At 46.1% G+C, this 12,195-nt stretch overlaps 5 protein-coding genes across 5 annotated transcripts; 4 read left to right on the top strand and 1 right to left on the bottom strand.

The window, feature by feature from the left end:
• Window positions 1-65: 65 nt before the first annotated feature.
• C8R40DRAFT_1072108 (uncharacterized protein) lies at window positions 66-1,145 on the top strand (the record flags this gene model as incomplete). The annotated part of the gene is made up of 1 exon (XM_046226431.1): window positions 66-1,145. One exon carries the CDS (start codon window positions 66-68, stop codon window positions 1,143-1,145), a length of 1,080 nt encoding a protein of 359 aa, XP_046083127.1.
• Window positions 1,146-1,341: 196 nt separating this feature from the next.
• C8R40DRAFT_1205666 (sulfate transporter family-domain-containing protein) lies at window positions 1,342-4,533 on the top strand (the record flags this gene model as incomplete). Its single annotated transcript, XM_046233156.1, has 15 exons — window positions 1,342-1,549; window positions 1,628-1,703; window positions 1,761-1,866; window positions 1,934-2,238; window positions 2,294-2,538; window positions 2,605-2,746; window positions 2,805-2,972; window positions 3,068-3,199; window positions 3,265-3,327; window positions 3,396-3,543; window positions 3,600-3,708; window positions 3,768-3,788; window positions 3,846-3,966; window positions 4,022-4,061; window positions 4,121-4,533. The coding sequence occupies 15 exons, from the start codon at window positions 1,342-1,344 to the stop codon at window positions 4,268-4,270; spliced, it is 2,034 nt and encodes a 677-aa protein (XP_046083126.1). The 3' UTR covers window positions 4,271-4,533.
• Window positions 4,323-5,127, bottom strand: C8R40DRAFT_1119607 (putative cyclase). Its single transcript, XM_046228729.1, has one exon. The coding sequence runs from the start codon at window positions 5,094-5,096 to the stop codon at window positions 4,392-4,394; it is 705 nt and encodes a 234-aa protein (XP_046083125.1). The 5' UTR covers window positions 5,097-5,127; the 3' UTR covers window positions 4,323-4,391.
• A 35-nt stretch (window positions 5,128-5,162) lies between these two features.
• Window positions 5,163-8,259, top strand: C8R40DRAFT_521856 (uncharacterized protein). The gene is made up of 4 exons (XM_046235325.1): window positions 5,163-5,327; window positions 5,394-5,493; window positions 5,546-5,676; window positions 5,735-8,259. Exons 1-4 carry the CDS (start codon window positions 5,315-5,317, stop codon window positions 8,041-8,043), a joined length of 2,553 nt encoding a protein of 850 aa, XP_046083124.1. The 5' UTR covers window positions 5,163-5,314; the 3' UTR covers window positions 8,044-8,259.
• A 497-nt stretch (window positions 8,260-8,756) lies between these two features.
• On the top strand, window positions 8,757-12,101 carry C8R40DRAFT_1174094 (uncharacterized protein; the record flags this gene model as incomplete). The annotated part of the gene is made up of 7 exons (XM_046232132.1): window positions 8,757-8,858; window positions 8,927-9,333; window positions 10,810-10,835; window positions 10,913-11,125; window positions 11,221-11,656; window positions 11,718-11,794; window positions 11,854-12,101. 7 exons carry the CDS (start codon window positions 8,757-8,759, stop codon window positions 12,099-12,101), a joined length of 1,509 nt encoding a protein of 502 aa, XP_046083123.1.
• Between the last annotated feature and the right edge of the window lie 94 nt (window positions 12,102-12,195).

Below are 12,195 nucleotides of genomic sequence, written 5' to 3'. Positions count from 1 at the left end.
CCGAGGAAAGTACTTGAAGTCTGGCTCTAGCACTTGCCTTGAAACCACGATCACCACCAATAAAGATGTCTCTTTACCTCTGTGTCGACTGTGGTGGCTCTAAAACTTCCGCCGTTGTATCCGATATTTCTGGCAATATCGTCGGCAGAGCCTCAGGTGGACCATCCAACATCGCGTATCTGACCATCGATTCGTTCATCGAAACAATTCGAGCAACAGTTGGAGATGCACTGAAAACTTGCACATCCCCTGCGTCAGTTGATACAGTTGCCCTGCCTCCCCCAGCAGGACTCGAGTTTGTTGCAGTTTGGTTTGGCATCTCAGGCGCAGATTCACCCTCAATCATCGAGTCTGTGGTGAACCCACTCTCTACGCTACTTGGCGTTCCAAAAGGACCCAGACTTTCAGTAGCCAACGATGCTCATCTGCTCGCTGCTCCTATACGAATGCACGAAGATGTTATCTCTGCCGTTACTGTTATAGGAGGTACTGGATCCATTGTGGTTTCATTCAAGGAGAAGGAAGATGGAGAACTAGAGGAGCTAGGTCGTGTAGGCGGGTGGGGATGGATTTTAGGCGATGAAGGTGGTGGGTACAGTATCGGAAGGGAAGCTGTTCGTCAGGTTCTGATAGAGCAAGACAAACATTCCGTCATGAAATCGCCCCCTCCTGAAGGACCGCTCAGGACTTTGCTGAAAAATTACTTTGGGATCAAAGACGTTATGGAGGTGTTGACTGAGGTCTATGTACCCGACCCGATACCTTCCACCGTCGTAAACTCAGATCGCGGTGCACATAAGTACATGTCTCGTGAGAAGCGTCTGTCCTCGCTCTCTCCGTCAGTTTTCGCCGCTGCATTCGAGGACAAAGACCCGCTGGCATTGAAGGTCTTGTGTATCTGTGCAAAGGATCTCGCGGAACAGATTAGCATTGTCGTAGGAGATGCTAGTGAAGAGGCTCCGCGACTGGTGAAGGCTTCCGAGAGTGTTATTTGTTTTGGTGGATCAGTGGTGGGGCTAGAAGTATACCGCAATATGGTATTGGACGAGCTGGTAGCGAAAGGACATGTATTCAAACACGTTGAGTTCGTGGATGATTGTGCGGCTGTTGGGGCTGCTGGGCTCCGATTGAAGTTTAAGGACTAGGGGACTCGAGCACGTATTTTTATGAATAAATTTCCTGTATCATCGAAAATGTTGCACGATACATACAGTATATCTTGAATCCGCAAATTCGACAAATTCAATTGGTGGATATGTTTCCACGTGTTCAACGCGAACTACGGCATGCAGTTCTCCGGACTCGAATTCGGTGACTGGATCTACATAACAAGCAGCCATAATGGCTCATTCTATAACACCCAAGGACCGTCACCGGCCGTCTAATCTGAGGACTATTTCTGCTGCTAGTTCGATAATGGGTGCAGAAGGCATTATGACTCCTCACAGCGAGCAATCCGAACGCGAACAACTCTTGGAGACTGATATTGAACGCCTCGGAGGTATCAGTAGAGACTCGCAGTATGGCTCTACCTCTGCTCGTGCTATAGGTGAGCTCATGTCTTCTCGAAATGGCTGATGGTAAAAGATTTAATTATATGTAGATGCAGGGCACAAACCCCCACAAGGCAGAAAAAAGTTGAGGAAAAGAGTTAAATATTATATTCCCTCGCTTTCATGGATACCCAATTACTCTGCCTCATTGTGAGCTCCTCTGATACCGCTTGAAGAGTGGTGCATCTCAACAACTTCTCTCGACAGAATAGGCGGTGATTTGCTGGCCGGACTCACTGTAGCGAGCATGTTAATTCCACAGTCTGTCAGTTACGCTTCATCACTAGCTAAGCTCAGCCCAGTGACTGGTCTGGTGCGTGATATGTCTCCGAAGCTCATCATCATTCCACGCTCATTCTCAAGTCTTTACGCCTGCGTAGTTCTCAGCTTCAATACCAGGGATAGTTTACGCGTTCCTCGGCACATCGCGGCATCTGAACGTTGCTCCTGAAGCAGCTCTGAGCTTATTATTGGGTCAAGCTGTAGACGACATTCGGCATGACCTAGATGACCCGCATTCTGATAAAGGAGATGCAATAGGTCTGGCTGTCGCGACCATCATTACCCTTCAAGTTGGATTGCTTTCTTTCATATTTGGTTTCTTTAGATTAGGGTTCCTTGACGTGATTCTCAGTAGAGCGCTCCTTCGTGGTTTCATCGCCGCTATGGCTGTCATTATCCTGATGTGAGTGACATTCGTCGTCGCGTTTTGCTGAATGGAAATATCGAGCGACTTTTAGTGAACAATTGATACCGATGTTTGGACTTGTCCCCATGGAACGATTGCTACATCCTGCCACCACTATCGAGAAACTCTTGTTCCTTGTCGAAAATATGTTTACGCATGGAAACCCTATGACAGCGATTATCAGTTTTGTCGCTCTCGGGACATTGATTCTTCTAAAATTCCTCAAAGGGTGCTTCAAAAAGTATTGGTTCATTTATAGGATACCTGAAGTTCTTGTGGTAGTAGTGGTTTCAACAAGTGGGTTACACACCTCTTGTTTTCTAACTTTAACGCTTATATTCTCATCATCATGTCATCTCTTAGTCCTATCTCGCGAATTTCGATGGGACGAGAAAGGTGTTGATATCCTAGGCAGTGTGAAGGTCGTCACTTCTGGCAGCTTCTTCCAATTCCCCATCCGCTCGTCCAACATGAAGTATCTTCGAAGAACTACTTCTACCGCAGTGTGAGGTCATTGGTTCATGACTCTTTCAAAACTCGTACTTATTTTATTTTATTCATAGCGTCAGCGCCGTTGTGGGGTATCTGGACAGTATGGTTGCAGCTAAACAGGCCGGGTCGCGCTTTGGCTACGGCATCAGTCCGAATCGTGAGCTCGTTGCGCTAGGTGCTGCAAACATTGGTGGTTCGCTCATTCCTGGAACCTTACCTGCTTTTGGGTCAATCACAAGGTAAGGTATTGCTGCCCGTCATGTTCCACCTTTTCTCTCTGCTATCCATGATTTGTAACTATGGAACCGATTCTGATATTCCAACCCTGTTTTAGGACACGAATCAATGGAGATGTGGGAGGAAGTACGCAAATGGCCTCCCTGGTGTGCTCTGCTGTTATTTTGTTGGCAACGTTTTACTTGCTACCCTTGCTTTATTACCTCCCGAAATGTGTTCTGGCGTCAATGTCGGTTGATTCTCCTGGTCATCTTCTCTTTAACGTTTGGGGAATTTGAATGACATGGTTTACAGAATTACACTGGTGGTGTTCTCTTTGATACAAGAAACTCCTCACGATTTGATATACTATTGGAGGTGAGCTGCTCACACTTCTTTCGACTGCACGACGTATTTTTGAGGTGGTTGCGTACATACTAAAACAGGATGAGCGCATGGATGGATCTCCTTCTAGTTACTCTAACCTTCGTACTATCAATAGTATGGAACGTTGAAGTCGGAATTGTAGTCAGCTTGGTCATCTCGCTTTTGCTTGTCGTCAGACGTTCTTCGAAAACCCGAATGACGATTCTAGTTTGTTCCATTCGTCATCGCAATCCTACCCCGTTGTTGACTTGATTGTGTTGTAGGGTCGCATACCGGGAACAGATCGTTGGAAGCCTATCAATGAGAATCCAGAGGCAGAGGAGGATGTTTCTGGTGCTTTGATTGTGCGAATCCGGGAGAATTTGGATTTTGGTAAGTTTCTTTTCTCCAACCGTGTGTTCTTCGATAAAAATGCTTGTTTTCTCCCCAAGCCAATACTGCCCAGTTGAAAGGTGTGTCTACCGTTTGCATATCTGAAAAAATGTGTCTGATTTCTCTTGGTCTCGTAGAACGACTGAGACGTCTAGAGCTATATGGTGTAGATAAATCTCATCCCTCAGAAGATCCACGTCGAACTCAAGCTACCGTGCTCGTGTTCCATATGGCAGACATGGATGATTGTGATGCTATGTCAGTTTCGAGAAAAACTCTGGTGGTATGTGACTGATGTTGTTTGCCTGTACAGTGCCTGTCAGATATTCTATGAACTCATAGAAGAATATCGGGTACGCCTTGCCTGCATTTTCCTCCAGATCTACTCTTCTCTGAATGTCCTCGATTTCAGAATCGTGGTGTTGGCATTTTCATCACACATCTTCGGGCTGAACCATTGAAAGCCTTCGAGAAGGCAGGCATAGTCAAGCTGTTGGGCGCGGATGCGTTTGAGGACAATGTCGCTGATGCAATGGGGAAGATACGGCCAAACCGGTGGTAGGAAAAGCTTTGTAGCACTTTTTACGACCGTTCACGACATCTACTACATGGTATTGTATATCTTTGTTGCATTGCACATTTTGGAAGTAATATATACATCGGCTTGTTGATTATACTACGTGTTAAATCGAGCTACGGCGCTTCCATCCAAATGCACGTACCGGTGATCCATCGCACTTGGGAAGGCTGAGCGGGATGATACTAACCGATAACTCTGAATCGGTCCCACCTTCTGCTTCCAGTTCCACCAACGCCTTCAAGTTGGTCATATTCTCGACAATCAGTCCTCCAGCGCCTAGTATTGCCAGATGTACACCGTATCCCTCAGGACCATCAATTTCGTCTGGACTGAGCGTGTCTGATCCTATGATTTTCAGTCCCGTTGAAATGATTCTCTCTGCGGCATCTCGATCTAAGTATGGATACTTCATATAAGCAGGGGTCGCCCAGTGCGCCGACCAGCCTGTGTAGAGCAGAAGCATGGTTCCTTCCTTCATCTTGGACTCGTATTTTGCTAAATCATCATCCCAGAGTATCTTTGTTCCTGCCTTTTTATACGTCAAGTCCACCACAATGGCTGGGCGAGATATTAACGCGTCCAAGGGGATCTGGTCGATGGTCGCGCCGTTTAAGATAAAGTGAGAGGGTGCATCGATGTGTGTGCCGGTGTGTGTACCGAGAGAAAGAGAATGAACGCTGTATCCGTCTCGAGCGACGGTGGAAGTAGGGCAGCAGCTAAAATTATGATCACCAGGATAGATAGTGATTTTGTCAGGGTCGAGAGGGTGCGTCAGGTCAATAATGGAAGACTTGCTTGAGGAAGACATTATGATCGAAGCAACAAAGAGAAATCGCACGGTCAGTCGAGGCCTGTTGATCACAAGGCGGCTCAACTACAGCTTGAGCTTCAACCTTTTTCACCGCCAAGACTCAAAGTTTTTCCATCATCCGTCAAGGATTTATGAATTCAGTGCAGATCGTAAGTGCACATAGTAAACTTTCTCTGAACTGACTTTACTCCAAGTAAACCTCTCTGACGTTGAGGATGGGGGTTCATGGTACAGAAAAATTCTCCGCCCTCAGAAGTTTTTTTGACCTATCCGAACTGATTTTCATCTTGTCAGGCCTCACAACGTTTCTGCGGGAAAACAGAAAATTGTCAGAAACGATTTCATTACCGTCGAAGGGCTCGAAACCGGTGTATTTTGTAGTAGACGGATGGTCGTGAGCCTACCCTCTGTTTTCACCTTCAGGAAATATTTCTCATTTTCTGCAGACTTATATATGAATTAATATTTTCACTGCCTTGGGTTTATGGAGGAGAGTATCCTCATTTCGTACGGCTTATTACTACCGTAGTTCATGCATGGCTGGCTGTCGGAGTGAAATTGGCATTCGTATTCGATGGTGCGTTACCTTCTATCAGTCAAAGAGATCTGAATAACGGCAAGTTTCGCAGGTCCAGCACCAGAAATTAAATTTCGTACCCTAATGACCCGAATGGCCAAGTCCCACGTCGAGCCAAGCCTCTTATTTTTTCGGACCTCCCCAGTCTCTCGTTCTACACCTCGGTTTCTCAATGAATCTCGTATCATCCCTCCGCTGTCCTATGCCGTAGCCATTCATACCCTGTTGGAGTTGAAGACTTCACATCCAGAGCACATTGACATACATTTCGCAGATGAAGAAGGTGACCCGTATGCTGTGGAACTGGCCGGGAGGCTAGGGGCTTACGTTGTCGCCAACGACTCAGACTTTGCTATCCTCAATACGGAAGGTTATCGCGGGTTCATTCCGCTGCAGGCCATGGTCTGGCATGCGATAGACGAGGAAACAGATAATGAAGAATTTGATGAGTGGATCCAAGCTAGCAAAAAAAAACGACCTTCTAGGAACCCCAATCTCGGTCGGGGAATCATTCCTCCTCCAAATGCCGCCTCCTCTGATCTTACGCTCTCATTCACTGTACACAGTCCGGAAGCCCTTTCCTCGTTTCTCGACATCCCTATAACGCTCCTTCCCCTCCTCGGCGCTTTAGCCGGGAACGATTTTTCAAACCAGTCAGCAGGTGCTGGGAAGCAAGTCCAACAACTTTTTTTCGAACAACGCATGACACCCAGCGCACGTATCAATCGCGTCGCAACTACACTACGATCAATTTTATCTCTCGCCCAAAAACATACTCAAAAGCAGGCAAAATATCATGTGGATAGTGTGATGGATTTAATTAGCAAGACCGTCAAGGCTTTGCTTATCCGGTCATTGGATTCACTAGGGTCTGGCGAAGTAGAGGAAATTGTCGAACGCATCGTGAATTCCACGTTACAGTATGCGATTCCAAAATATCATGCTCCGACTGAGTTGGAGAACGGCTTGTGGCCTTCACCATTATGCGCTCTTCACGAACCCGATCTTTGTTCGATGTTACCGCTGTTCTCAAGGAACATTGCGGCGACGGAGTGGACTGAAGAGGAGCACCTAGAAAATCCGATTTCTTCAGATAAATTTTCCCAGCTGGTCGAAGTTCGAAGTAAGTTGATGAAAGCCTACAGATCGGGGAAGCTTTCTCCCAACATCATCAATTGTCTCAACTCGAGCTCACTCTGGACGAGGTTGTTCCTTGAGAATCCAGACATGGAAACGACAGCGACAATTACCCGCCCGATCAGGATATGGTACTGTGCCATTTTGGACGATGCGGTGGGGTTGCCCGGAAAAGAGGACGAGGAAGAGGAGGCAGGAGTTGATGGATCAGCCGCAGTGGACGATGACGATGAAGATGAACTAGTTGATGTTGTTGAAGTTGATTCAGATGACGAAGGGCGAGATATACTTGCCCCATTAAAAGGCGCTCTTCGCCGACTACACGAGCCCAACAGTGATTCAGGTGACTCATCACCCGATTATAGCCTCACAATGTCTCCCGTCAAGCACTGCAGTATCACAGAATATTACCGCCGTGGTACACGCGTTGTCGACGAAGCTGTTGAGATTCCTTCTCTATCGGAACTGCTTTCCGAAACGACAAATTCAAAGTCGGAGTCATACACTCCCTCACATAATCATACCAATCATACTGTCAAGCTACCTATCCGACCTCTCCTCACCCAACCTCCCGACGAGCGTTTGGCTGTGCTCCTCCGCGCTCTCAACGAGTCCGATGATATCTTGCGGAAAATTCATTCTCTATCACCTGAACAGCTGTTAACTGCACTAGCGTTTCGATGGCTACTTCGTTTTCTATGTGAGAAGGTGGCGGAGAACCCTATTAGTAAAGAAAGGCAGCAAGCGAGATGGACGGAGAAGGAGCTGAGGTGCGCCCTAGCAGCTTTTACTTGGGATGCTAGGAACCAGGCGAGGGATGCACTCTATGAATCATATCCACCTATCACTGATCGCCACGTCCAACTTACATCACAAATTCTTCAATGTTTAGACGGCGTCCACCAACTAGCAGAGGTCCTCCTTCTCAGTGATCTCGTGTCAACTTCTGCGCATCTATTTTCCGGAAGACGATTTCACGCCTACCTCACTGGTGATCTCAGTCCTGTTCCAGTAAATGCTTTCTCCGGTGAACTCTGGGATGCCTGCGTCCATAAATTGGGTGATGCTTTCGCCGAAGAGCGGATGAGCAGGAAGGAGAAGAAATCAAAGAAGAGCCAGAATCAGAATGTGCCGCATGTGGCTGATACACCGAAGAAAGCCAACGCTAATAACAAAACTGATGGCCGAAGGGGTGGAATATACGATATGTTGGGTGATGTCGAACTTTGATGCATGGTCAGTGTTCTACCATTCACCTATTACAGTAATCGCCATTGTACCTTTTCTGTATCCTCATCAGACCTCCATGGTTTTATCTTCGAGTGCGCCTTGCTTTCTATTTGCTATCTATTTCTATTATGTACATTATATTTATCTATCTATTCAAGCTATTGTAGCTGTAGAACGGAAAAGCTATATGTACATCTCTTGACTTGGTGGTTTACAAGGGTCCTGATTTTCAGCATAGGTTAGCCCGATGCAGCAATGGAGATACAAAGCACAAAGACAGGATCAAGATCAACAGCTATCCTGAAATAACGGTGTCATATTACACCCTCACCGCTCATCGGAAGTCTATTTGTTGGAAGAGTTTAACAGAATTGAATAACTTCAGTGAACAACACCGCATTCAAGTATACAAGGCAATACAGCAATACCGTGAGTCTTATCTGCAGCGTCTCAATGAATTCGCCTGTGTCGGCCAGGCTATGCTCAGCGTCTCATAGTCTCACACAGGAAATATTTCCGAGCGACGACTCTTGAGCACTGCATCCTTCTTAAACTTTTGACTAGTCGACAGCACTGCCGCTGGACGCCCTTGGGCTAAGTAGTGTATTGTTAAAAAGGGATCGCCTTCAGGTGCGTTTCTTCGCCATAGACCACATTTCAAGGTTTTTCTTGAATTCTTGCATTCTACTACCAATATCTACACGCTCGAAGCAATGGCTACATACAACCGCACCAGTCTTCCACCTCCTCCAGAGGTTATCATTTATCGGTATGGTGATAAGTTAGTATATGTCAAGCCTGCTATGGAGTACGAAGTTAGTAAATCCTCATTCGTGTAACAGGCTTTTCTGTTACTAATCTATACCCTCGAATTTCTTTACAGGAAGCCATAGAACTCGCACTTCAAGAATTTCCCGTCTTGAAAAGTATTGCCGCAGAAAAACAGTCACGAGAGCATATAGCCTTCTACATAACAAATGCTATGCACGGGAAACGAGAGAGCATCTGCATATCTAAAAGTGCTTGGAAACCTTGCGTGTCTAGGATGTTGAGGGGGGAAATAGTCACTATCTTCGTGGTAGACCCTAGCAAAGAGGTGACGATACAAATCGAGCCTCCGCCGCAGTATCTCGAAGTCCCGGAGTCTTCTTCTGGGAGACACACCCGCAAATCACGATCAACACCGCCACATTCGAGTCGGGGGAATTCCTGTTCGCGACCGCACTCGCCTGCTGGAAGTGTAAAGAGTCCAGATTCTTTGTTGACACGGCGTCGGTCTTGGTTCCGGAGGTGAAGGTTGTAGGTTGAACAGTTGACTACAAAGTACAAATAGCATCGATGGCAATTATGTATAGCCACACCATGACAGACCGGTATACCTACTACATACCCTTGGCACTCGAATATCTATACCTGAATTGAATTTACCACATCAACATTCAATCATATTCGTTATCTGACGCTCAAGTTCTCGCTTGTCTGCCTTGGTCCTAACTTGCGATTGTGTAAATTCCATTGAGCCCCTATGAAATCATAATCTTCAAGAACAGTGTATTATGTATGTATGGACTCAAGCAATAAGAAGCCCTCATATCATCATCAGTGTATGTACAGTACATACTTCCATTGGGGCAACACATTATAAATGAATACTGCTGGGAGTGCTTTCAGTGCTGAGTATCCTTGCTCTGGTGAACATCCAGGTTTTGCAGAATGCAGATTAGTAGAACTTATTGACAGATAGGACCTGATAGGACCAAAGACTGTGACAGACGGGGACTTGGTGATAACTTAGTAGTTGACAACAATGGAAGTTTGAGTTGTCAACGATGATGTATCAGAAATTGAACACAGAGCCTGAGGAACATAAAGGAAACACAGGTCTGAGGCAGAGATGCAAACCCAGTGAAGACAGTCGCCGCAGGAGGAGATGAGCCTGAACCATAAGGTAAATATCAACAGACATGGCATCGGCGGCGACTGGAAGCCGCTGGGCTTCTTGGCCGTGGTTGCCGGTGGAACCGTGTTTGGCAAATGCACATGGAAGGAAGAGTCCGCGGAGGCTTTCAGCATACCAAAAACTGCTATGAAACCTTATGAGGTTGAAAGTCGAAACAACGAGAAGACGGTTAATATTTTCGTGGGACGCTCTATGTATGGTACGGCAAGATTATGCCAGTGCTGGCGATCAAAATTCGGCTTTTTTCAGAGGTAGCCGGCACTTGGCAAGTTCCATTCTATACATGTTTTGCTGATGGTCCATATGTACATTGGAGTTCAATTGCTTCGTATGCAAAAAGAAAGGTTTGCACAGACTGAACATGCACAGATTTTCGCAATACACTGTCGTTTAATAACGACAAGCAGAAATAAAATGTGCATTAGTTACTTAATTGAAGATCACTATTACTCGGGTACTTACGCTTCTTATTCTTCATTACCCCCTGTTTCCAGTTGTTACCCCTTGCTGGGTCTCTTGACACTTGATGGCTACTAGATTTATCGCTCCTTGACAATCAGTGTCACCACTACTGGGACGACAGGATTCGACCATAGCATTAATAACAAGCAGCCCCGGTTTCCCATGTTGACTTCGGATCAAGGGCCGACCGAGGAGGTTGCGAATACCATAGTATATAAGTATATGGTCGTTTTATCAACAAGCTAGCAAGCCATAACACATTTCCCTTCCTTTCAAGCCTCCTTGAGTTGACTAACAACACCAGACATCACTGACATCCTCATGTTATCCCTTTTTTTAATTAGCACTATATTGCTTGCAGAAAGTTTCGGTAAGTTGAGTCTCCAGAATGTTCACAGAGTCCAACCCGAGGATGAACACTGAGTTTGGATGCATCTATTGATGTAGGACAAACTTCTTCTCAAAATACCAGTGTAACACTATGGGAGTTCGGGGCGGGTCGTTTGGATAGTGGACAGTCTACTGCGCCATTACAACCTATTGGTACACCAGCCGATGGGCTTTCAACCACATACCTCTATAGAGTTATGACCTCTATCCCATCAACATCGGAATTGAATGACGACGGTTCACCTGTATTCACAACCTTTGTATCTACAGGTTAGTGAACTGTGACCAGTCTTTTTTGCTAGTGCCCAAGAGATTATGTACTGATAAATGACCATTTCTCCCTTTTGATACCATTCCACCTGCAGCTACACGAACAATTGTAGCTTCCGCTTCTGGATGGATTGAGAAATTTGGTACAACCAACACAATCCAGTGTAATTTTCTCAACTCGGAGGGAGGTGAATGTTTTGATGCAACAAGGTCAAATACCGGGGTTCCTACTCCGATTGTGCTCGGAGTAGAGCCATCTATCACAAGCACACCAGCTAATGTACCAGCATTTTCAACCACCCTTCCATTGACTCAGATCTCAAGTCCCATTGTCTCCCCAACAAGCACCTCTTCCTCTATCACACCAACGGTTCCCCCAAAATCGTCAACGACCCGGGAAATAATCATTGGCGTGACAATTGCAGGATCATTTGTTTTATGTGCGCTTGTAATTTTAATGATCTGGCTACTTAGACGGCAACGGCGTTCCCTCCCTGTATCAAATACTAAGAAGGTCGATGGATTGCTTGAGTAAGTGTAGCGGGACTAAGTGATAAAACAGCTAATAACCCAACCAAAATATCTCATCTAGACCTTTCCCATATACTGCCAATGCTGCTGTGACAAGAGGGATTTTCCGCCTATACCCCCAGGTGGGCCCATCTGCTAGTGATCAAACAGGCTCTGTGATCCCCCCATCGAAGGTGTGTTTATTATTATTATTTCAGAAATGCTGCACAGCTCAGAAATTAATAAAGGGTGCACAGGAATGGCTTCATTCCTTGCAACAGCAGTCACCCTCGGACACTTTGAGCACGGGCATGATAGCAGTCACAGGGAAGTTGCGGCTATAACAGCGCCATCGTCGGAGGTTGAGACGAGCAAGGTGTTGGAGCGACTAATGCGAGAAGAAAAGTTACTTTATTCAGAACGCAAAGGAATGATGATGATTTCTGTGGAGGATGCTGAACGCTGACTTCGTAATCAAAGCGTTTGTCCATCCATGAAATAATTTCTACACATTGATTGTTTTATGAAACCCTCCCGGTACTACACCGTCTGAGCACAAG

Source organism: Lentinula edodes (assembly GCF_021015755.1).
Source record: "Lentinula edodes strain Le(Bin) 0899 ss11 chromosome Unknown C8R40scaffold_34, whole genome shotgun sequence".
Taxonomy (NCBI): Eukaryota; Fungi; Basidiomycota; class Agaricomycetes; order Agaricales; family Omphalotaceae; genus Lentinula; species Lentinula edodes.
This window is presented reverse-complemented; position numbering and strand designations above follow the sequence as displayed.